Source organism: Staurois parvus, unplaced genomic scaffold (assembly GCF_062004578.1).
Source record: "Staurois parvus isolate SC_StPar_1 unplaced genomic scaffold, SC_StPar_1.0 ptg000437l, whole genome shotgun sequence".
Classification (NCBI taxonomy): domain Eukaryota; kingdom Metazoa; phylum Chordata; class Amphibia; order Anura; family Ranidae; genus Staurois; species Staurois parvus.
This window is the reverse complement of record NW_028318233.1, coordinates 930,396-955,135: the sequence shown is the minus strand read 5'-3', so window position 1 is coordinate 955,135 and position 24,740 is coordinate 930,396. Positions and strand designations below refer to the sequence as shown.

At 42.9% G+C, this 24,740-nt stretch overlaps 1 protein-coding gene across 1 annotated transcript in view; it reads right to left on the bottom strand.

Annotated features, from left to right (window-relative positions):
• RUFY2 (RUN and FYVE domain containing 2) overlaps positions 1-24,256 on the bottom strand; it is a 69,102-nt gene extending 44,846 nt beyond the window's left edge. The window contains exons 1-7 of the mRNA XM_089687744.1: positions 24,106-24,256; positions 15,595-15,704; positions 11,898-12,068; positions 7,333-7,450; positions 7,114-7,215; positions 4,681-4,804; positions 378-442 (exon numbers count right to left, since the gene is read on the bottom strand). Of these exons, the coding sequence (XP_089543870.1) occupies positions 378-442; positions 4,681-4,804; positions 7,114-7,215; positions 7,333-7,450; positions 11,898-12,068; positions 15,595-15,670 (656 nt within the window). The 5' untranslated portion in view covers positions 15,671-15,704; positions 24,106-24,256. The remainder of the gene's footprint in view (positions 1-377; positions 443-4,680; positions 4,805-7,113; positions 7,216-7,332; positions 7,451-11,897; positions 12,069-15,594; positions 15,705-24,105) is intronic.
• Between the last annotated feature and the right edge of the window lie 484 nt (positions 24,257-24,740).

The window sequence follows — 24,740 nt, the reverse complement described above, 5'->3', positions numbered from 1 at the left end:
CTGTACAACCTCCCTGCCCATACAGCAGAGAAAATAATTATTTGATATACTGCAGATTTTGTAAGTTTGCCCATTTACAAAGAATTGAACAAATGCCTTGTTGATGTCAGAGGTCATAGGAGAATAGGCAGATTGGTTCAAGATGATGGAAAAGCAACAGTCAATTTGGACCAAAATCTCTGAGGAATGTTGCCAACACCTTGTAGAATCTATGCCATGAAGAATGAGGGTCCAACCTGGTTCTAGCAAGGTGTACCTAATAAAGTGGCCAGTGAGTGTATGTCACCTTAACTGTGTACATAGATAAAAGAAATTAAAGGGTTCTTGATCTGAATATTAAACAAAACATGAAAAATGTATCCCTGACTTATCCTTACCTTCCTTCCCGATCATGATCATCTTCTTCAGATTTTAAATATATGGAAAAATCAATGACCCCAACCTAACAAGTAAAAAGAATACAATTAAAAATACTAGCTCTCTGTTTGATGGATCGATAACACTTTTATTGGATTCTTTGATAGACTTTCTCCCCACCAACCTGAACTATTAAAACCATATCTACTAATCTCTTCCTATGTTGACCATACAGATCATGTGGTCAAAATAGGCAAATGTAAGCTATTAACAGTTAACAGTTTGTAAATACCCGCAGATTAAACTACCTATAAAAAAGTAATAACCATGTAACCACTGATGGCTGATCATGCTTAATGATGAATTTATTTTTATATCACTTTTTTAAAAGTTATTTTATAGAAATGTGAAGAGTTACATATGATAGAGAGAATAATTAATTTTGCTGAAAGAGTACACCAGGGATGTTGAATTTGTATTGCCCAGGCGCCGGGAAGCTAGTTTTTTTTATCCTTCAGCCCTGCTGTGGGCAAGCAGTAGAGCTCACCTGTCAGGTGGAAGCATTTGGGAGGCAGCGCTGCCGCCGATTGCTTCCACAAAGTGCCAGCCTCTGCTCCCCCCCACGTGAACCGTTCACTGTCTCCCGGGCTGCGCTTGTCCATCTGTGGGCCCGGGAACCAGCTCACTGCTGTTATTTATTTATTATTATTTATTACATCGAGTTTATATAGCGCCAAAGGGTTTGCTCAGCGCTGTACAATAGGGGGGACAATACATGGCACAGTACAACAAAGACAGACAGCGTACGAGGGGTAAGAGGGCTCTACTCTTTCAAGCTTACAATCTAGGAGGGAGGGGGTAGTGGAACAATAGGAAGTGGCTGAGGGGAATGAAGTGGCTGAGGGGGATGAAGTGGTGGGAGGAATGAGGGAGAAAGGCCATTAGGTGAGGGTGGGGTAGGCTTCCCTGAAAAGATGGGTTTTGAGGGAGCGCCTGAATGTGGGGAGGGAAGGCGACAGTCGGATGGATTGGGGCAGTGAGTTCCAGAGGATAGGGGAGGACCTGGAGAAGTCCTGCAGTCGTGCATGGGAGGAGGAGACCAGGGAGCAGGATAGAAGGAGGTCCTGTGAGGAGCGAAGGGTACGGGTAGGGTGGTACTTGGGGATCAGGTTGGTGAGGTAGTCAGGGGCAGTGTTGTGAACGGCTTTGTAGGTCAGGATTAGAAGTTTAAATTTGATGCGTTGGGCAATCGGGAGCCAGTGGAGGGAGAGGCAGAGGGGGGTGGCAGAGGTGGAGCGGGTGGTGAGGTGGATGAGTCTGGCCGCTGAGTTCAGGATGGTCTGCAGCGTGGAGAGCCTGCACTTGGGTAGGCCAGTGAGAAGAGAGTTGCAGTAGTCAAGGCGTGAGATGATGAGGGAGTGTACAAGAAGTTTGGTGGTGTCTGGGGTGAGGAAGGCACGTATCTTGGCAATATTGCGGAGATGGAGCCTGCAGGTGTTTGCAAGTGATTTGACATGAGGGAGGAAGGAGAGGTTCGAGTCAAGAATGACGCCAAGGACTTTGGCTTGCGGGGCGGGAGTGATAGTGGTGTTGGTGGTAGTGATGGATAGCTGGGGGGGGGGGGTGTGGGCAGGGGGAAAGACGAGGAGTTCGGTTTTGGAGAGGTTAAGCTTGAGGAAATGGAGCGACATCCAGTCTGAGATGTCGTTTAGGAGGTGAGTGATGCGGGCGGAGATAGTGGGGGTGAGGAGAGGGGTGGAGAGGTAAATTTGGGTGTCGTCAGCATAGAGGTGATAATTGAAGCCATGGGAGTGTATGAGTGTGCCCAGGGAGGAGGTGTAGATGGAGAAGAGAAGGGGTCCAAGGACAGAGCCTTGAGGGACCCCAACAGAGAGGGGGAGGGAGGGGGAGGTGGCGCCATTGTAGGTGACGCTGAAGGAGCGTCGGGATAGGTAGGATGAGAACCAGGAGAGATCGGTATCTCTGATGCCAAGGGAGAGTAGTTTATTAAGGAGGAGGGGGTGGTCGACTGTGTTGAAGGCCGCAGAGAGGTCCAGGAGAAGGAGGACAGAGTAGTCGCCCTTGGCTTTGGCGTTTAGTAGGTCGTTAGTGATTTTGAGGAGGGCAGTTTCGGTGGAGTGTAGGGGACGGAAGCCGGACTGTAATGGGTCAAGGAGGTTATTGTCAATAAGGTGGGCGCTTAGGCGATCATAGACTATGCGCTCAAGGAGCTTGGAGGTGAGTGGCAGCAGGGAGATGGGTCTAAGGTTGTTGGGGTCCGCGGGATCCAGGGAGGGCTTTTTGAGGATGGGGGTGATATGTGCGCGCTTTAGGGGGGAGGGGAATGTGCCAGTAGAGAGGGAGAGATTGAAGATGTGGGTGAGGGAGCGGATGAGGGAAGAGGGGGGTGACCGGAGGAGTTGAGAGGGGATAGGGTCCAGGGGGCAGGTAGTGAGGCGGGCTTCTGAGAGGACCTTGAAGACTTCCTCAGTAGTGACAGGGCTGAGGGAGTGCAGTGCAGGGGGGGTTACGGTGGGCGGGGCCTCGGGAGAGGTGGAGGGCAGTGCGGTTGTGAGGGCAGAGGAGGGGGGAGAAGAAGGGGTGACGGGGATGGGGAGGCTGTTGACTAGAGGGGAGGGAGGAGATGGACACATCCGCTCCCCTTCTTGTTCTGACCCGGAAGTGACGTTATGATGTTTGATATCTATTTACTCGGTGCAACCTCATCTTTCATATTTTCCAAAAAACAATAGGGTAATTTATTGCTTTTTTTGTGCCCTAAAATTAACTTACTTGTATTTTTTACAGAAATTTTGCGGTAATATCATTCGACATACAAAATTGGAACTACCACTGTTTTATTCTCTAGAGTGTCTGCTTTCAGAAAATATATGTTTGGGGGTTTTGTGTAAACTTCAGGCCTAAAATGATATTTTAATCGTGTGCAAAAAACGCAAAAGCGGCTCTGGTAGCAAAAGGGATAAAGGATAAGCTGGGCACTCCCCTTTCCTGACAAGCAGCCAATTGGAGCTCATTACACTGCAAGGTCTCTCCCCTCCCTGCTAGTCCCCGGGTGCGGTGCTGGAGACAGGCAGGGAGGGGAGGGGAGGAGGAGATAAACAGCGCAATGTTAAAATTATTACATTTTTAAATCGCCATAAAGCCACTTTTGATTTTAAAAGCCCCAGGCATTACTTAAAGCAGATTTAAATACAGTTTTGGTTCAAATTAATTTTTTTTTTATCTGGAAAAGTAGATTATCATGAGGGACAAGTAGATTGGGACACCGATTTAGTCCCTGGACAAGTAGTTTTTTAAAACATTTCCACACCCTTGCACACTATAGGAGAAAAAGAGCTGTATAGCAGGTAAGGTATTCATTACATAGAGGATGCTATTAGTATGAAATAGGCAAGTGTTAAACTTTATGGAGAACTGCAATCTTGCAAATAAATAGCAGAAACTGGCATTTGATATTCTTTTTTCCTAATAACATTACAAAAACAGTAATTAAGAGTTAACAACAAAATGATTTAGATGCCTTTCTGTAAAGTACTATTCTGTGTTCTGGAAAATTTGTTCTTTAAAGTTTTTAAGTGCAGTCAAAACAAACGACACAAAATTCAGTAAAAGGGATATAACTTACAGTCTGTAGGATGTGTCCCTTGTGCTGATGCCTCTTCTATTAGGTAAAATCCTTTTCTGCTCCCCCCCTTGCCAGCCCCCCCATCCCTGTCCAATGCTTTACATATCTGTCACAGATGACTTATACAAAATGTATTCATTATTACCAAAATCAAGGACTATGCATTTGACTGCAGAAAATACCTTACTTAAAGTAGATAGAAGCCTAAATACCAAAACATTTCACAGAGCTTTAACATGTTAATTAAATTTTCAAAACTGCAACTTTTATGAATTCTTATAGGGTTATCTTGCCATAAAGATGCTTATTCAGACACTCTCTCTTATGAGGTGACAACTGTCTCTCAATTGTGCTGCTCAGTTGTCACACTTCCATGTTGGTGGCCAGTCCAGAGCAATGATTTGCATCTGAAACTGGAATGTTTAAAAAAAGGAGTGAACATAGTATTTTATAAAAGAAAAAGTAATTGTTTATGATAAACAGTTCTTTAGCAAATTAAATGTAATGCAGTTAGGGTTAAATCTTTTTCAAAATGTACATTAAAATGGCAAAAGTGTTGGCATGGAGAGCTTCTCATACCCTCAGTATGGATAGGGGAAGCAGCCTTACAGACCATTGCACTTCAAACAGCATACCAGATCTTGTGGGAAAAAAATTCCAAGTATTATGCAACATACTTGTGAATCCAGATCTTCTCCTTTGACACAGAGATTGGCATCAATCACATTCAATCCAACCAACAATCCAACAATTACTGTCCCTTCTTCTTCCATCATTACTGCATAGTTTTCATAAAACTCACTAAATAAGAAAATAGGAAGAGTGGTGTACCGTAAATACAAACATACAATAGCAAATGTTTCAGCAAACATGGAAATGAAAATAACACATATATATTTCAAGTAATATATTTGTGGCAACACTGGAAATATAAACACATCAGAAATTGTGCAGATAAGTATAGGAAAGAGGTCCAGAGCTGGTCATACATCAGGATACATCACTAACTGTACAGTCACAATAGAGACCTGCATGGGTTTTATTAAAATCCCAAATAGGGATGAGCAAATGGTTTGGATAAATTCAGACTGAACTTTGGCTGTTTTGGTGTCTGTCCCAAACATTACACCCAAGCCTTAGTGCATTCAGCAGGAGCCATACATCATATATAGAAGCTGTATTTGTACCGCTTCTATGTATGACAGCTTCCTGCTGTCACTGGTTCTTAAGGAAGCCATGGGTGCTTGCACCCACCGCTTTCCTAGGAACCACTGATGTCACAGGAAATCCTTGCTCCTTTTAAGTAAAGGGGCAGGGATAGCAGGTACATCACTCTGCAAATATGGCCACTGGCCCAACTTGGGGAATGACTCTGACAACAAACATAGGACTTAATCTCACAAACATTCTTTTTTCCTGGAGTCCCCTTTAAAATCCATTCAAAAGACCCAAAGGGTCTGGTATATATTTTGGGGGTGGGGGTGGACTCTATGCAATGTATTTTTTCTTCCTTGCTGTAGGATGTGCTACAGCAAAGAAAATACATTTACAATTTACAAAGAAAAACCAATGATACAGTTTAAATTACCAACAAATGACATTCACTGCCAGCTTCTTTATAAAAAAAATAAAAAAAACCCCACAGCACACAAAAACCTCCATATGTCAACCAAAATACATAGCAGAGTCTTGGACGAGTCTGTGAGCTTTTGTTTTTTTGTTTTTTTTTTCTTTAACAAAGAAGCCGGCAATGACAGCTGTCAAAGTCATTTAAAAACTTGTTTTCCTGTGTAAATGTCAGTGTTGCTGCAGCAGTTTGTGTATATCACAGAAATGCGCCCCGCCACAAGTGGGATTAGGACACCCGCAGGCATGTTATCTAAAGGAATTAAATTATTCACTTCAAGTATTTTGAAAAAAAATAATTGCTCCTGGCCAAACTGATTTTTTCCATTGTACGTTCCCCAAGGCAGTGCCCAGTCCCATTGCTATTTTTTGACAATTTAACAGATTTGGCTCCCATTTATGTCAATGATGCTTGGGTTTAGTATCCAAATTTCTTTGAAGTTTGCAGAGCCCTGCTTGAACCAAACCCATCCCAAATTGCATAACATGCACTAGACACCTGAAAAATCAATCAGCGACCTTATTCTTATAAAATAAAAAAAAAGGCTGATAAAGATGATTCCCTCCCACCCCAAATACAGTACGTGTTCAGCATTGTGCCAGTGCACAATACAACTCAAACTTCCCCTTCTACTACTATTTACAAGTGTAAAAGTGACTAATTGCTAACTATGAGGCAACATGGATGGTTGCTTTTTTTCAGAGTTGCCTCTAGTAAGATTGCTGCCTCTATACTGAGACAGTGCAAAGCAAGGCATTGTAAGTAATGGGTAAAGATCATCTGCAGGGAGTCTAGTAAATAGTTATTTGCCTGCCTTTTTTGGGAAAAACTTCCATTGTTCTATTCTTCTTCAGGCACCATATGGCTGTTGGAAGCCACAAGACATTCATGTAAACAGAATGTCCCAGTTGTCTCCAGCTCTGAAACCCTCTGTAAGATTTTACCTATTCACAATCCCCGGTAATTGGGCATAGTGGAAGGCAGAGAGATCTAATACAAGTATGTTCAGGCACATTTAGGTACTAACACTTTATATTAGCTAGCAGATTTCTTTTTTTGTTTTGTTTCCTTGAAGGTACTCACAAACATGAAACATTTTTACGGTTGTCTGCAAATGGGACCTGCAGTCCGGTGTCAAGGTAGAACTAGCAAGGTTGGACCCGACCTTTAATGTTCCCCCATAAGGACACTTGGCCTCTTCTTTCTTACCACTTCTTATTGCAGCAGCATAAATGTGTGAGTGTTAGAGCCAACAAAGTCTGACAAATATGGAAAATTACAGAAATAAAGCACTATTGCCAGGAAACACATATAAAGCTATACAAGGATAGTATTAATAATACATGAAGCAATAAAATAAATATGCAGTAAGCATTGTCACATTTTCTGAACTAGGTATTTATCAAAGCCTTTTTGTTGGGGTGTATTTTTATTTCGAATCCCAAGTGAATGTGAAAAATTAATACATAACTGAGTAACAAACCTCAAGAGATCCCTACGCATGATCAGGCAACGCAGATAGTCTGCCAGTTTCTTCTGCATCATTGATAACCTCAGCCAGGCTCTAGCTCGACCGAGGGGTGTTCTGCAGTTGAAATAAAAGACAATTGGATTAAAGTATTCACATCAACAGCAAGGCAGCGGTTATGGCTTCTGCATAGCAGTGCAGGAATAAGCTGCCCAGTAACATGAAATGGCACACCTGAGCCCCGGTAAGTCTCGCACGCTGGCTGCAATCTCTTCGGCTTCTGGACATAGCTTCTCCACCAGTTCCAGGGGACCCCATATTGTTCTGTTAAAGCTCAAAAATGATTTTCTCACTATAGGATTACAATATAAAAGAAGAAATGAAAAATGTTTTTTCAAAATAAAAGTAAAGTGCCTGTAAATGTAAGTGTTGTTTAAGTTTTGCCTATCTATCACTTAAGGTGAACCAGTCACGATTCTTAATTATAACTGTTCCAGTGCATTTATGAAAAATGTATATATGGCCTTTCACGCAGATTTATATACTTTGTAAATGGACAAATTAGGAGCAGAAACATGACCTGAGGGATAACATGCTGCCTTCTAAGCTGCCTGAGAAATGCTAACATGCTTTCTTCCAGATACAGAGTTTGAACAGCATTTTATATATATAGAACTCTATTTTGTTGGTGCTACTATGCACATTTAAGAAAGTTACTGAAGTAATGTAGCCTTACTCATCCCATTTCCTAAGCAAAAGATACTAAAGGTCACCACCTCCTGTCCCTTTGTGCTCAATTTTAATTATCAGATATTATCCTTCATTTCAGTCAATAGCTCAGCAAGGTTGATGGGCAAAGTGGTGAGAGTGGAAGGATTGATACCATCCAACTGTTTAAAGGGGCAGCCAAGTCTTCTTTTTACAGCATGTGAAGGTCGAAGCAGTAGCAAGCATTACAGTATGGCATGTGCACAGGGTCCTGATCCCTTACCCTGCAACTCAGAACTCCGAAGGCTTTTCTAGGCAATAATAAAGCTTTCTGCAAGTTGTGGAAAAAATATGACACCAACAGGGTTGTGGGGTCAGTATAGTCAACATCTATTTTGCTACACTTATCACCTTAGTAAGAATTTGCCTTATTTGTTTGCTACTAAAACGGAAAGGTATTTTATTATAACATCAAAGTTTTTGTATCAGGGCTTTGTCCTAAGCCGCAAGATTTAGTATGTTATTTCATTCCTTTGTAAACTGTCAAAAATTTCTCATTGCACTAATGAACACATTAATACAGTATGAGATCAGACATTTGAAGGGGTAGCAACTGTCAGACCTCATGAAGCCTCAATATTCATCTTCTGACAAAACAGGTTCTCACGTACATAATTCAGAAGGAAAGTGACATGCTTCAGAGTTGTTTTAACTTGATATTGTTTGCCTTTGAGCTGCTTATGAAGTTCCTGCGGAACTGTGTTGAGCTTCTTTAGCATTCACACTGACTTTTTTGAAAGGAAAAAAATCAACGTATATTCCAACAAATACAGTCAGGTCCATAAATATTGGGACATCGACACAATTCTAACATTTTTGGCTCTATACACCACCACAATGAATTTGAAATGAAACAAACAAGATGTGCTTTAACTGCAGACTGTCAGCTTTAATTTGAGGGTATTTACATCTAAATCAGGTGAAACGGTGTAGGAATTACAACAGTTTGCATATGTGCCTCCAACTTGTTAAGGGACCAAAAGTAATGGGACAGAATAATAATCATAAATCAAACTTTCACTTTTTAATACTTGGTTGCAAATCCTTTGCAGTCAATTACAGCCTGAAGTGTGGAATGCATAGACATCACCAGACGCTGGGTTTCATCCCTGGTGATGCTCTGCCAGGCCTCTACTGCAACTGTCTTCAGTTCCTGCTTGTTCTTGGGGCATTTTCCCTTCAGTTTTGTCTTCAGCAAGTGAAATGCATGCTCAATCGGATTCAGGTCAGGTGATTGACTTGGCCATTGCATAACATTCCCTTAAAAAACTCTTTGGTTGCTTTTGCAGTATGCTTTGGGTCATTGTCCATCTGCACTGTGAAGCGGCGTCCAATGAGTTCTGAAGCATTTGGCTGAATATGAGCCGATAATATTGCCCGAAACACTTCAAAATTCATCCTGCTGCTTTTGTCAGCAGTCACATCATCAATAAATACAAGAGAACCAGTTCCATTGGCAGCCATACATGCCCACGCCATAACACTACCACCACCATGCTTCACTGATGAGGTGGTATGCTTAGGATCATGAGCAGTTCCTTTCCTTCTCCATACTCTTCTCTTCCCATCACTCTGGTACAAGTTGATCTTGGTCTCCTCTGTCCATAGGATGTTGTTCCAGAACTGTGAAGGCTTTTTTAGATGTCGTTTGGCAAACTCTAATCTGGCCTTCCTGTTTTTGAGGCTTACCAATGGTTTCCATCTTGTGGTGAACCCTCTGTATTCACTCTGGTGAAGTCTTCTCTTGATTGTTGACTTTGACACACATACACCTACCTCCTGGAGAGTGTTCTTGATCTGGCCAACTGTTGTGAAGGGTGTTTTCTTCACCAGGGAAAGAATTCTACAGTCATCCACCACAGTTGTTTTCAGTGGTCTTCCAGGTCTTTCGGTGTTGCTGAGTTCAACGGTGCGTTCCTTCTTTTTAAGAATGTTCCAAACAGTTGTTTTGGCCACGCCTAATGTTTTTGCTATCTCTCTGATGGGTTTGTTTTGTTTTTTTAGCCTAATGATGGCTTGCTTCACTAATAGTTACAGCTCTTTGGATCTCATCTTGAGAGTTGACAGCAACAGATTCCAAATGCAAATAGCACACTTGAAATGAACTCTGGACCTTTTATCTGCTCATTGTAATTGGGATAATGAGGGAATAACACTCACCTGGCCATGGAACAGCTGGGAAGCCAATTGTCCCATTACGTTTGGTCCCTTAACAAGTGGGAGGCACATATGCAAACTGTTGTAATTCCTACACCGTTCACCTGATTTGGATGTAAATACCCTCAAATTAAAGCTGACAGTCTGCAGTTAAAGCACATCTTGTTCGTTTCATTTCAAATCCATTGTGGTGGTGTATAGAGCCAAAAATGTTAGAATTGTGTCAATGTCCCAATATTTATGGACCTAACTGTATCTATGTACATGAGCTGATAGTAAAGTTTATTGAGGAAATTAGTATTAGTATGCTCCAAGGTAATTTAGCATGGCTAAAACATTAAAAACATTTTTTTCTGCTGAACTTTAGCATTTAATTTCAATTAGCACACAACTACAAGAAAATGCAGATAGGGTAAGCAAAATGCCTTTTATTCAATGGCGCCAACAACACATCACAATGAGCAAAAAAATTGACTTCATGTACCTAAAGTATTAAACAGTGCATATGTAAAAAAAAGGTGCACATGTCAATGCACATGCATTTTGCACATGTTACACTCAGTGATGTGGTATGAACAAGCCATTAAAGACTGGATTGTGTATAGAAGATTTAGGGAAAAAGAAGAAAACAGTACATACAGTGAACATCAGTCAACACAAAAATCACATGTAAACATATTTGACAGGTTCACGAAGGCATATGTAATTCTACTCAGTATTTTGCCATCACAAACCTCTGAAAATAGCACAGCTTCACCACTTTCTGTTCAAGCTAACCTAACTCACTCCTATTTTAATGTAACACTAAGGTTCCTTTTACACAGAGCAGAGCCTGCTCTTGTCAGCAGCGTTGCCTTGAGCTGATCCCCTGCTGATCGGAGCCAAACGGGAAGAATGTCACATCCAGGACCGTTCAGTTTCCACAGAGAGGACACAGGTGGACCCTTAAGAGCTCTATGGACAGCCGGATGTAAATGGACTCTATTTACCTCAGGTTACCTCCAATATGATCAGCAGAAACGGAAAAGGACACAGTCTTTTTTTTTTTACCTGGACAGACCTGGAGGTAGAGGGGAGTAGACAGACACAAGTCTGTTTACATCTGCCTGTCCATAGGGCTCCATGGACCTTTCGATCAGGTCCACCTGAAAAACTGATAGATGGACTGGATCAGAATGCCTGCAGGGGCCTAACAATTCACAATTTTTACCTGTGCGCATCATGATATTACAACAAAAGGGGGAAAAGCTCACTTAAAATGAAAGACAAACTTGGACTTTGGGCCACAGAAAAGTATTATTATTTACATATTTTTTATACATTATATATTTAAAAATATTCTCTTTATACAAGATACTGGTCAGTCTTTATATCTAGTGGCAGTGTCAATTTAAACACATTTTCTATTTTCTTTTGGATTAATACCTATAAGTTTAAATATATGTATTCAAACCTGTTGCCAGGTCCTAGTGCAACAAAATAAATAGGTTAGGACAAAAGACAACTGCAAAAAGTTATTTGGTGTTCAACCAACACATCTCCAACAACAAAAAAACATAATTTCGATACTATAATGAAGAAAAGACTGGTGGACTGGGGACATAATTAATGTAAAGACACTTTAGGGGCAATTATTATAAGGACTGTACTGTCACTTCCCAGGGATGACACACAATAGCAATATCTTTAAATTAAAAACAAGTAAAACTATAAGATTACTTACCATCGCCAAATTATATGTAATGTAATGTTACTTATGTACACTAACCTTGCAGTCATATAGTTACTTATGCATTCATGCTTCACCAAATGTTCCCTGTATATTGTAATAACAATAATCTCAGTCTCTCAATCGTTCCAGTTGCATACTGTACCTTTAAGGCCATGCTTGAGACAATGTTCCATTACAACAAAGAACTGCTGAAGAGGAGGGTAATCTGAATCCAAAGTACGGCCGTAGCCCAGGGCTGATTCAATGAGTCCTTTTATACTTAGCTTAGCCATGTTCAGCAGATTTGCACGCTCAACTACAGCTGGGTCTTTTGCTGTTGGTACACATGTAAAAACAATGACAGCATTATATACAATATAGCCAGTAAAAATGACCTGCAAATGATTGATTGAGATATATATTTATTTATTTATTTATCGAGTTTATATAGCGCCAAAGGGTTTGCTCAGCGCTGTACAATAGATACACTATATTGCCAAAAGTATTGGGATGCCTGCCTTTAGCGCACATGAACTTTAATGGCATCCCAGTCTTAGTCCGTAGGGTTCAATATTGAGTTGGCCCACCCTTTGCAGCTATAACAGCTTCAACTCTTCTGGGAAGGTTGTCCACAAGGTTTAGGAGTGTGTCTATGGGAATGTTTGACCATTCTTCCAGAAGCACATTTGTGAGGTCAGACACTGATTTCAGATGAGAAGATTTGTCTCTGCTCTAATTCATCCCAAAGGTGTTCTATCGGGTTGAAGTCAGGACTCTGTGCAGACCAGTCAAATTCCTCCACCCCAAACTAGCTCATCCATGTCTTTGAGGACCTTGCTTTGTGCACTGGTGTGCAGTCATGTTGGAACAGGAAGGGGCCATCCCCAAACTGTTCCCACAAAGTTGTGAGCATGAAATTGTCCAAAATGTCTTGGTATGCTGATGCCTTAAGAGTTCCCTTCACTGGAACTAAGGGGACAAGTTCAGCTCCTGAAAAACAACCCCACACCATAATCCCCCCTCCACCAAACTTTACACTAGAGACACATCCATCGGATTGCCAGACAGAAAAGTGTGATTTGTCAATTCAGAGAACACGTCTCCACTGCTCTAGAGTCCAGTGGCTGCGTGCTTTACACCACTGTATCTGACGATTTGCATTGCACTTGGTGATGTAAGGCTTGGATGCAGCTGCTCAGCCATGGAAACCCAATCCATGAAGCTCTCTATGCACTGTTGTGCTAATCTGAAGGCCACATGACTTTTGGAGGTCTTTAGCTATTGACTCTGCAGACAGTTGGTGACTTCTGCACACTGTGCACTTCAGTATGTGCTGACCCCGCTCTGTCATTTTACGTGGCCTACCACTTTGTGGATGAGTTGCTGTTGTTCCCAGTTGCTTCCACTTTGTTATAATACCACTAACAGTTGACCATGGAATATTTAGTAGCAAGGAAATTTCACGGATGGACTTATTGCACAGGTGGCAACCTATCACAGTACCACGCTTGAATTCACTGAGCTCCTGAGAGCGACTCATTCTTTCACAAATGTTTGTAGAAGCAGTCTGCATGCCTAGGTGTTTGATTTTATACACGTGGCTATGGAGATAACTGGAGGGGGGTCCCAATAATTTTAGCAATATAGTGTCTATATATATATATATATATACAGTTGCAAGAAAAAGTATGTGAACCCCTTGGGATTACGTGGAGTTTTGCATGAATTGGGCATAAAATGTGCTCTGAACGTCATCTAAGTCACAACAATAGAAGAACACAGTCTGCTGAACATAATACTACACAAACATTAGATGTTGCCATGGTTTAATTGCACATAACATGTAAACATTCACAGTGCAGGGAGGAAAAAGTATGTGAACCTTTGGACTTAATAACTGGTTGACCCTCCTTTGGCAGCAATAACCTCCTCCAAACGTTTCCTGTAGTTGCAGATCAGACCTGCACAACGATCTGGAGTAATTTTGGACCACTCCTCTTCACAAAACTGTTTCAGTGTAGCAATATTCTTGGGATGTCTGGTGTGAATCGCTCTCTTAAGGTCATGCCACAGCATTTCAATTGGGTTGAGGTCAGGACTCTGACTGGGCCACTCCACAAGGCGTATTCTGTGCTGTTGCAGCCATTGTTTTGTTGAATTACTTGTATGCTTTGGGTCATTGTCCTGTTGCATCACCCATCCTCTGCGGAGCTTCAGTTGGCGGACAGATGGTCGTATGTTTTCCTGCAAAATGTCTTGATAAACTCTGGAATTCATTTTCCCATCAATGACAACAATCCGTCCAGGCCCTGAGGCAGCAAAGCAGCCCCAAACCATGATGCTCCCTCCGCCATGTTTTACAGTGGGGATGAGGTTTTGATGTTTGTGTGCTGTGCCTTTTTTTCTCCACACATAGTGTTGTGTGTTCTTCCCAAACAACTCAATCTTGGTTTCATCTGTCCACAGTATATTTTGCCAGTAGTGCTGTGGAACATCCAGGTGCTCTTTTGCAAACTTCAAACGTGCCGCAATATTCTTTTTGGACAGCAATGGCTTCCTCCGTGGTGTCCTCCCATGTACTCCATTCTTGTTTAATGTTTTCCTTATTGTGGATGTGTCAACAAAAATGTTAGCATGTGCCAGAGATTTCTGTAGGTCTTTAGCTGACACTCTGGGATTCTTCTTTACCTCATGCAGCATTCTGCGCTGTGCTCTTGCAGTCATTTTTACAGGACGACCATGCCTAGGGAGAGTAGCAACAGTGCTAAACTTTCTCCATTTGTAGACAGTCTGTCTTACCGTGGACACATGAACATCAAGGCTTTTGGAGATACTTTTGTAACCCTTTCCAGCTTCATGCAAGTCAACAATTCTTGATCATAGGTCTTCTGAGAGCTCTTTTCTGCGAGGCATGGTTCACATCAGACAGTGCTTCTTGAAACCAGTAAACCCAAAACAGGTGTGTGTTTTTTAAGGGTAGGACAGCTGTCAGCAACACATCCAATATTATCACACTGATTGGAGTCAAGGTTGGCTCACTCCTGGCTCCAATTAGCTCTGGGAGAAGTCATTAAGCTAGGGCCTCACATGCTTTTTCCTCCCTGCACTGTGAATGTTTCATGTTATGTGCAATTAAACCATGGCAACATCTAATGTTTGTGTAGTATTATGTTCAGCAGACTGTGTTCTTCTATTGTTGTGACTTTGATGACGTTCAGAGCACATTTTATGCCCAATTCATGCAAAACTCCACGTAATCCCAAGGGGTTCACATACTTTTTCTTGCAACTGCATATATATATATATATATATATATATATATATACAGTATATACAGTATATATATATATATATATGTATATAAAAATGGTACTCAGAGGATGAAAATACAGTAGTTATGCATGGACAAGAAGAATTAGAATAAATCAGAGCATAATTAAAATTGACAGGGATGCCTCTAAAATCCCTGAGACACCCATAGAAGAAATTAGGTAACACTTGCCAGGAAGAAAGGAAACCCTTCCTCTTTCTACTAAAACTGTGTTTTTTTTGGTCTGTGTCCCAGCTGAGAAAATTTTCTAAGACTTTCAGTTTTTATGTTTTGTGAGATTTACTCTCCCCAGCAGGGCAATTAAAAACCTGACATAGACTTTAACTCTCCCCTACTCTATTCATAAGAAAATTGGTTCTGTCTGGAATTGGACTTAAGCTTATGCTGAGGTTGATATGATGGCACTGGTCAGAAACAAAGGAATACAGTAAAAAATAAATATAGCAGAGGACGGAATTAGTTTCGGTGTTCTGATATTGTTGACAGTGTTACTTTTGTGTATAATGCACAGTCGGATAGAATGTTGTACCTGGCTGAGACACCACAGCTGCAGTGAGGTGGGAGACCCAATTAACAGGGTTCCTTGGTGCTCCAAACTGAGCCATCTTCAATAGGAAATGCCACTCTTATTCCAGTGATCTGTAGAGGAGAGACATGCAAGATACTAAAGCTACCCACAAGCAATTAATGATAAATGTGCTAACAATCACATCATTAGCAAGATATTGATTTGAAGTCATGAGCACTCATCAAAAGATGCACCCCTGCATTGTTGCAATTACAAATGTTTAGGCATTCTCATGTTCATTATTTTTTGTTTGTATTGGTATGACACAAAAAAGTAGAGAAACAAAACGCAAAATCTGACACATTCCATGCAAAACTCCAAGTATGGACTGAACAAAATTATTGGCACCCTCAAATTAATATTTGGTAGCACACCGCTTGGAAAAAATAACTGAAATCAATCACTTCCTGTAACCATCGATGAGTTTCTTACATCTCTCTACTGGAATTGTAGACCACTCTTCTTTGGCCAGCTGCTCCAGGTCTCTCAGATTGGAAGGGTTTCTTTTCCCAACTGCTGTTTTGCAATCTCTCCACAGGTACTCTATGGGATTGAGATCTGGACTCATTGCTGGCCAGTTCAGTATTCTCCAGCACTTTGTCTAAAACCATTTCTGGGTGCTGTTTGACGTGTGCTTTGGGTCATTGTCCTGCTGTAAGAACCATGACCTCTGACGAAGACCCAACCTTCTGACACCGAGTCCTACATTGCACCCCAGAATTCTTTGGTAGTCTTCAGATTTCATAATGCCATGCACACGATGAAGACATCCAGTGCCTGAAGTAGCAAAGCAACCCCAAAACATCAGTGAACCTCCACCATGTTTGACGGTAGGGACTTTTTTTTTTCTTTAAAGGCCTCACTGATTTTTCTGAAAATTAATGATGAGCTTTACCAAAAAGCTGTAATTTGGTTTCATCTGTCAATAGCACATTATCCCAAAAGGATTCTGGCTTTCTCAGGTAGGTTTTGGCAAAATCCAATTTGTTTTTTTTATGTTTCTGTGTCATTCAGATGGCCACGTGTAGTGCGAGCTGACACAGTTGTACACTGTGCCTGAAGGTCAGCTTGAAATTGTCTGAAAGTTGATCGAGGTTCTTTATCCATCATTTGAACAATCATTTGTTGCAACCTTTGATCAAGTTTTTCTTTTTCGTCCACGTCCTGAGAGATTAGTTACAGTGCCATGGGCTGTAAACTTCTTGAAAATGTTGCGCACAGTAGACACAGGAACATTAAGCCTGGGTTCACATATATTCGGTGCGGTATATCGCATGTGAGTCACACAGGAACCGCACTGCATTCCTGCGAAAATCACATGCGATTTGTGTGCGGTGCGATTGGAGCCATACATTCTGTATGGCTCCAATTGCGCTGCACCCGCACCAAAGATGTGCAGGACCTTTTTTTTGGTCCGCACTAGAATCAGATCGCATGGGTATTCACACCTATACGATCCGATTCTGCACATCGCACTGCATTTTGTGGACCACTTTTGGGGTGTAGATAACTTAACATACACAGCGGTTCGCATGAACGGGGAGCAATTCTCATGCCGTGCGGAATTTGCACTGAAAACACTGCGAATTCCACACCGCATCAGTGTAAACCCAGGCTAAGATCTGTTAGCTGATACAGATAAGTTTAGTTACAAATTACAGGAGCATATCAAACTTGGAATGCAATTATTTCTTACAATGTGGAGAAGGTGCCAATAATTTTGTCCAGTCCATTTTTGGGGTTTTACATGGAATGTGTCAGATTTGGCTTTTTGTTTCTCCACTTTTTTGTGTCATACCAGTACAAGCAAGAAAAAACATGAGAATGCCTAAACATTTGTAGTTGCAACAATTTTCTGGGCGAAGTGGTGCATCATCTGACAGAAATGCACGGGTGCAAATATGTTTAGCCATGACTGTACATAAACAATAAAGACTGCCGAGAACCTGTCATTGCACTGTATGGACAGCTGCTATCTGCACACAGCTGTCAAGCCTAGCAGCAGAAATCAGTGTATGCTTGCTTCTGAGATTGACAGCATGGCAAAATGCCTGTGTGAATAGTCACTTTACATATTACAGTGACAATATTAGCGCAGGTATCTAAACCAGCCATTCTCAACCAGAGATCCTGTGAGGGGTCCCTTGAGCTGTGGCTGATTGACCTCCCATCTGATGGTACTTGCACAGTTGTAGGGTCAATGCCAGTTGGCAGAGCCAGCTGCAAGACACTGATAGCCTTTTTAGCTCTCTGTAAGGGAGGCATTCTGACCACCACTGTAAAACAGGCATTCTTTCCACTGATCCCCAATGCAAGGGGGGGCATTCTTCCCACTGACCCCCAATGTAAAGAACATTTTTTTCACTGACCAACAATGTAAGTGTGCATTCTTCTGATATCCCAGGCTAGCGGGAGCCTGGGCTGAGGCTACCATTCATTCCAAAACCAGTGGGACTGCATAGATGTGCAGCTTCAAGGGATCCATCGTTTGCTGGGCATTCGTCCCACTGGCCACCAATGTAAGGGGACATTCTTTCCAATGACCACCAATAAATTGGTTCAAGAAGGAGTTCTCAGAGACCTGAAAATTATTTCAAGGGTTCCTCTGGGGAAAAAAGGTTAAAGTGTTTCTAAAGGCATTTTTAATTAAAATAATAAACTTCCTATACTTACCTGCTCTGCGCAATGGAATTGCACAGAGCGGTCCCAAATCTCCTCTTCTGGAGCCCCCCCCCCCCCCCCCCGGCATGCTCTGCGCCTCCTCTCCTGTATCTGCCCCATAGCAAACCTTTTGCTATGGAGACAGACATGTGGGCTAGATACTGAGCTGAGCTGTGTTCGTCCATAGACATACACAGCTTGTCTTGGCCCCACCCCCTCCTCCCTCCTCACAGCATTTGATTGGCAGCAGCAGGAGCCAATGGCACCCACTATTGCCTCAGTTCCTGTGAGTAGAGGGAGAGGAGAAAGAGATGCAGCCGAGCACAGCGCTAGATCGATTGAAGGTGAGGGAGCACAGCAACTTGTAAAATGTTTTTACCCTAATACAGAGAATGCATTAAGGTAACAAATGTTTTCTCTTTAGAACCACTTTAGGAAAGGCTGGAACACATTATGAGTTACTAGTATTTGTATTATCAGTTCTACCAAACCAAGAAGCAAAAAACAATAGAAGCAAAATTCTATTCTGATATATTAACAGCTCAATAATTTACATTGGAATTCAAGTCTAAACTTATAACGACTCCCATCCCCCTCCCAACTGCTATACTAACTACCCTGTAGAAGGGAGATGCTTATACTTACCTATTTACAGAGCACTCTGGTCCGGTCCCGTCATCTCCCCAGCCGACAGCTTCAGGGGAGAGGAGAGAGCACTGACAAGGGCTTGAATGCCTGGGTGGTAACATCGCCCATAGGTTTACTATGGGGCATTTGTTGTCTGCTGTCCCTCCTCTCCCCTGAAGCTGCTGCTGGGGAGATGGTGTTACCGGACTGGAACACCCTGACAACAGCCAAGTATAAGTATCTTCCTTCTGCAGGGTAGTTAGTATAGCATTTAGAAGGGGGTTGGGAGCAGGTTTAATCTTAGGTAGTAATAGATTGGAATTCCACTTTAAACCTTTATACACACATTAATCAGAGCAATGTACTCTGAAGAAGACGTATTGCCAGAACAAAATGTCCCCATTTAGCACAGAAATGTATTCATTAAAAAAAAAAAAATCAAAAATCATTTGAAACAATACCCATTCATAGCTAATATGGGCTGCGTTCATAATAGGTTCCTGTATTTCTCTGCACAGCAGGACTAAAGCTCCCCATACATCCTACAATCTCCTTCAGATTTACCAACAACTATGTAGTACAAGTTCCTATGTGATTTCATGCAGATTGATTGGATAGTTTTGTTTTAGGAAATCTAAAGTTGACTGTACAGAGAATTCCAGCAATTATCTGTATTACGTACATACATTGATCCAGCTTGGCACAATGCCATCATGCATTACTCATACCTGATAGGCTACTGAGGAATCTTGAAATCACTGTAGTAGTTGGCGCTGCTACAGTGACAGCTGCAATCCTCTGGGTCCTGCTAGGGTTCTGTGCGAGTGGTTCCATACAGAACACAGGGGGTTGATCACTTTGCACCTCCATCATTAGCAGAATGCCTTGTATTTTTCTAATGCATACAAAGTGCTCTTTGATTAGACAAGGTGGAAATTGTGATGTCGCTGCCCCTTCTCTCCACCTTCTCCAATCAGAGAACACCTTATATTCATTGAGAAAATACAAAGTGTTCTCTTAATAGAGGCGGTGCTGAGCAAGTGACCACCTGCAGTCAGTGTGCAGAGAAGAATCTGCTTGCACAGGACCCAGATGTTCACTGTAGTAACGCAGACTACTACAGTGATTGTCAGCTTCCCTAGGGGACCCTCAGGTGTTATTACTTACAATGTACCAAGCTAGACCAATGTGAATATGCAATACAGATCATATCTGGAGTTCAGCTTTAGGACTAGTAGACTAGATGGGACAGTAAGCCAAAAGATTGTATTACATCTCGCTGATGAGAGGGGCGAGCAGAAGGATGACCTCATCACTGTGTTGCTGCTTCTTCACTATCCTATCACAGGCAGGAAAAGTGAGGTCAGTAGTAGCAATGTGGGGTGTCTACATTAGAACATTTACTGGACTAAATCTTACAGGCAAATTATGAATTTGCTGTAAATTTACCTGTTTGCATTTTTATACACTAATAAAATTACAAAATCCAATTTTTTTCTAGTAGACTTTACACTTTCATTACCAATGCATTTACAGTTCATAGTAATAAAGGTTTTGGGGGCTAGGATTCCTCCTCTACAAAAATACTTTCCTTTAGATATGATCCTCAATAGACACAGGATTTACAGTATATTCAGCATGTTTACACCAAATGCCCTTACAAACTCAGCTATTACTGTGTAAAAGTAGCATCTACATCACTACTGTTATGCACACAGCCTGCGCAGAGCAGAGGTGTGGGAGGGACCCAGCAGGCTCCACCCACTGTAGGCTGCCTGCAGTAAACTGCAGTAGGGGGCAGAGACAAGACCAGTATCCCTGTGCAAGAGAGAGAGCAGTGAGCAGTCTTTATTACAGAAAGGCCAAATGCACAGATCTGTAATAAATACATGCAGCACACCATGATTCAGGTTAGGTTCACATTGATGCAGATTGCAGTTGATGCATTTTGAGTTTTTTCCACACCCAGTTTGTATGCTTTTTTGTCCATTTTTTGTGCATTTGCATGCTCGGATAAGGGTCTGGTATGAATTTTGGGGGGGATTCCTCACCATTTTTTTTTTTTTTTAATTTTGGTGTGGGGTTCCCACTTAAAAATCCACAGCAAACCTGAAGGGCCTGGTATGGATTGGGGGGGACCCCACACAGTTTTTTTCCCAATTTATTTTTTTAATTGCGAGCAATCTGATGCTGCATCTGTCCCCCGCCGGCTCTAACTGTGAGAACTCAGTGATCACATGACCACTGATCACTGAGTTTTCACAGCCGCTCAGAGCAGAGAGCGGTGACTGACTGTCTGCTCTGCCCCCCCTCCACCTCCACTCACTGGAGCACTGGGCTACAGAGAGGGAGGGAGCGGCTGGCCAAGGCTGTCAGCGGTTCACTGACAGGCTGAGCCAGGTACAGCTCCAGACTCTTTAAAGTTGGGATCTTTCCCCAGCCTGGACCGGCTCAGTGACATCAGCCAACAGCCGGCTTCAGCTCACTGTCAGCTGAAAACAAGTCCCAGGAGTGCAGAAGGAACTGCACTCCGATGATCCCTAGGAGACGTACAGCCAAAAGAGCTTTGGCTGTAATTTTCTTTTAGGGACACGGCAGACACCCGCTCCTTATCAACCATGTTGTTTACTGGCTGTTAAAGACACTGGCAGCCGGCCGCTCCTTAACAACCAGCTTAATGTCACACAAAACACAACATGCAAAATGCATAAAAAATATGTTTTTGGTGCGGTTCCATTGAAGTCTAATATTTATTTATTTATTACAGGTACTTATATTACATACAAAACGGGGGGAAAAAAAGTCCCTGACCCTTACAAAAATCTGCACCAGCTCAGAACACACAGATGTGAACTAGATCCATAGGAAATCATGTCATATGAACTGTAGTGCGTTTCTGCAAACTGGAAAACGCACTGAAATCCACATAACCCCTGGTTCACATCTGTGCGGGTGGTGCTGCTGTGGGACCCGCACAAATGCCTGCAGCTGCTCCACCCACACAGAGGAATGCAGACCCGCGGGCGGGTGTCAGTAATTCTAATGTCATGCCGCCCGCACTGGAATTCACAACCGTACTGGGTTTCCCCTGCGGACTGCGATTTCCCAAGTAGTGCAGGGACTTCTTCCCTGTGTGTCCTGGGGCACAGGAGTCCATTCCAATGACCGGGCTCTCATGCCTGCGCAAATCAGGGCCCGCACGGATGTGAACAGGAGCGGACTGACCATTTGGAAACTCGGCCACGGGGGCCCGGGTCAGTAGGGGGCCCCATGAGATGCCCCTGGTACCTTTTTCATACAGTTGTGTCCAAAATTATTCAACCCCCACTGAAATTGAGTGTTTTGGCCAGTTTGACATTGCTTTTGATCATTCAGTCATCTTGCTTACATTTACATTAAAGAGGCACTTGTAGGTCAGACAAATATAACATAACAGTTATAATGAAATAACCACAAATGTCTTTTCTGTGCTCACAGCATTATCAGTTTTATTCAACCCCCAAGTGACATTCAATCTTAGTACTTAGTACAGCATCCTTTTACAGTTATAACAGCTTTTAAACGTGAAGCATAGCTTGACACAAGTGTCTTGCAGCGATCTACGGGTATCTTCGCCCATTCTTCATGGGCAAAGGCCTCCAGTTCAGTCACATTCTTAGGCTTGCGCACTGCAACTGCTTTCTTTAAGTCCCACCAGAGGTTCTCAATCGGATTTAAGTCTGGTGACTGCGATGGCCACTCCAAAATGTTCCAGCCTTTCCTCTGCAACCATGCTCTAGTGGACTTGGAGGTATGCTTGGGATCATTGTCCTGTTGAAAGGTCCAACGTCTCCCAAGCCTCAGGTGTGTGACGGACTGCATCACGTTTCCATCCAATATCTCCTGGTACTGAAGAGAATTCATGGTACCTTGCACACGCTGAAGCTTCCCTGTACCTGCAGAAGCAAAACAGCCCCAAAGCATGATTGACCCTCCACCATGCTTCACAGTAGGCAAGGTGTTCTTTTCATCATAGGCCTTGTTCTTCCTCCTCCAAACATAGCGTTGATCCATGGGCCCAAACAGTTCTAATTTTGTTTCATCAGTCCACAGAACACTATCCCACAACTTTTGTGGTTTGTCCACATGGCTTTTGGCATACTGCAGTCGACTCTTCTTATTCTTTGGAGACAGCAAGGGGGTACGCCTGGGAGTTCTGGCACGGAGGCCTTCATTACGCAGTGTGCGTCTTATTGTCTGGGCTGAAACTTCTGTACCCACATCTGACAAATCTTTTCTCAGTTCCTCAGCAGTCACACGGGGACTTCTCTCCACTCTACGCTTCAGGTAGCGCACAGCAGTCGAAGTCAGCATCTTCTTTCTGCCACGACCAGGTAGCGTTTCAACAGTGCCCTTTGCCTTGAATTTGCGAATGATGCTTCCTAAGGTGTCTCTTGGTATGTTTAACATCTTTGCAATCTTCTTATAGCCATTGCCCTTCCTGTGAAGAGAAATCACCTCTTCTCTTGTCTTCCTGGACCATTCTCTTGCCTTCACCATGTTTGTAACCACACCAGTAAATGTCTAGAAGGAGCTGAGTATCACAGTCATTTTAAAGCTGCCTAATTGGTGCTTATTATGCTTGATTGCTGCTCGGTGACATCCACAGGTGTTTTCAATACCTGATGGAAAGCACCTGTATGAACCTCTGTTCTTCAGAGTGGTAGTCTTTAAGGGGTTGAATAATTGTGGCAATGAAGAAACCACATAAGAACCATTTACTACTGTATTACATAAACAATTGATGTCATTTTAGTTGCATTTGGGTAGTTACAACGTCCTTGTAGGATTTGATTCTGAATACAATTCCAAATGTACACTATAGTCCCTAAACCCCTTTACAGCATTGGGGGTTGAATAATTTTGGACACAACTGTAGGCTTTTTTGAGTTTGGGCAAGGACACAGGGGCCCCATGATCCCCTATTGCCCGGGGGCCCTATGCGTTGTCAGTCCGCCCCTGGATGTGAACCAGGGGTAAGTGTGACACACCAACCAGACTCCCCCCCAGCAGCTGTCATGGCTGTAGAGTGCAGCACACACACTGCCCTCCATGTCTGCTAGGCAGGATCCCGGTCCATGCTATGTACAGAATATTCTCAGCTCCCATAACCCCCAGGTAGTTCTGCCAAGAGAAGCACCTTACCTCATTCAGCAAGATGCACGACGTCCACCAACCTCCCTCTGCACCCGGAGAGTCCGCCCAGAGACAGACCGAACTGCGCATGAACTCGGCGTCACTGCTACGCCAGTCAGTGTGCGGCGGCTTCAAGAATACAGCCCTACGCACATAGTGTACGTGTGGTGGGCGGCTGTCCAAGGTGCTGAACGTACAGCTCAGTCTGGAACATAAATGTATATGTGTGTGAATGGTAAAGTGGCGCTATCTCCTGTTCAGGAACAATTGCTGGCAGGCTGGATTTGATTGAAGGAGAAGCTCTATATGTCGCTCTGCGAAGAAAATGCCGCTCACCTGCCTGCCAGAAATGTCTCTCTTAAAGGAGAAGTAGGGCCAAAGCTCTTTTGGCCAAATTTCTCCTGGGGATCAGAGGAGTGCACTTCGTTCTGCACTCCTGTGACCCATATTCAGCTGTCAGAGGGCTAAAGTCGCTCAGTCAGTCCTGGCTCTGAAGAGATCCCGACTTTAATGTCAGGATCCGCCCAGATGCCTGACCACTGCACCACTGACAGCCTGAGCCATCTGCTACCACCCCCTTCACAGCCAAGTGTTCTCTTGAGTGCTGGAGGGGCAGAGCAGAGAGCCCCTGACCCTAGGTTCAC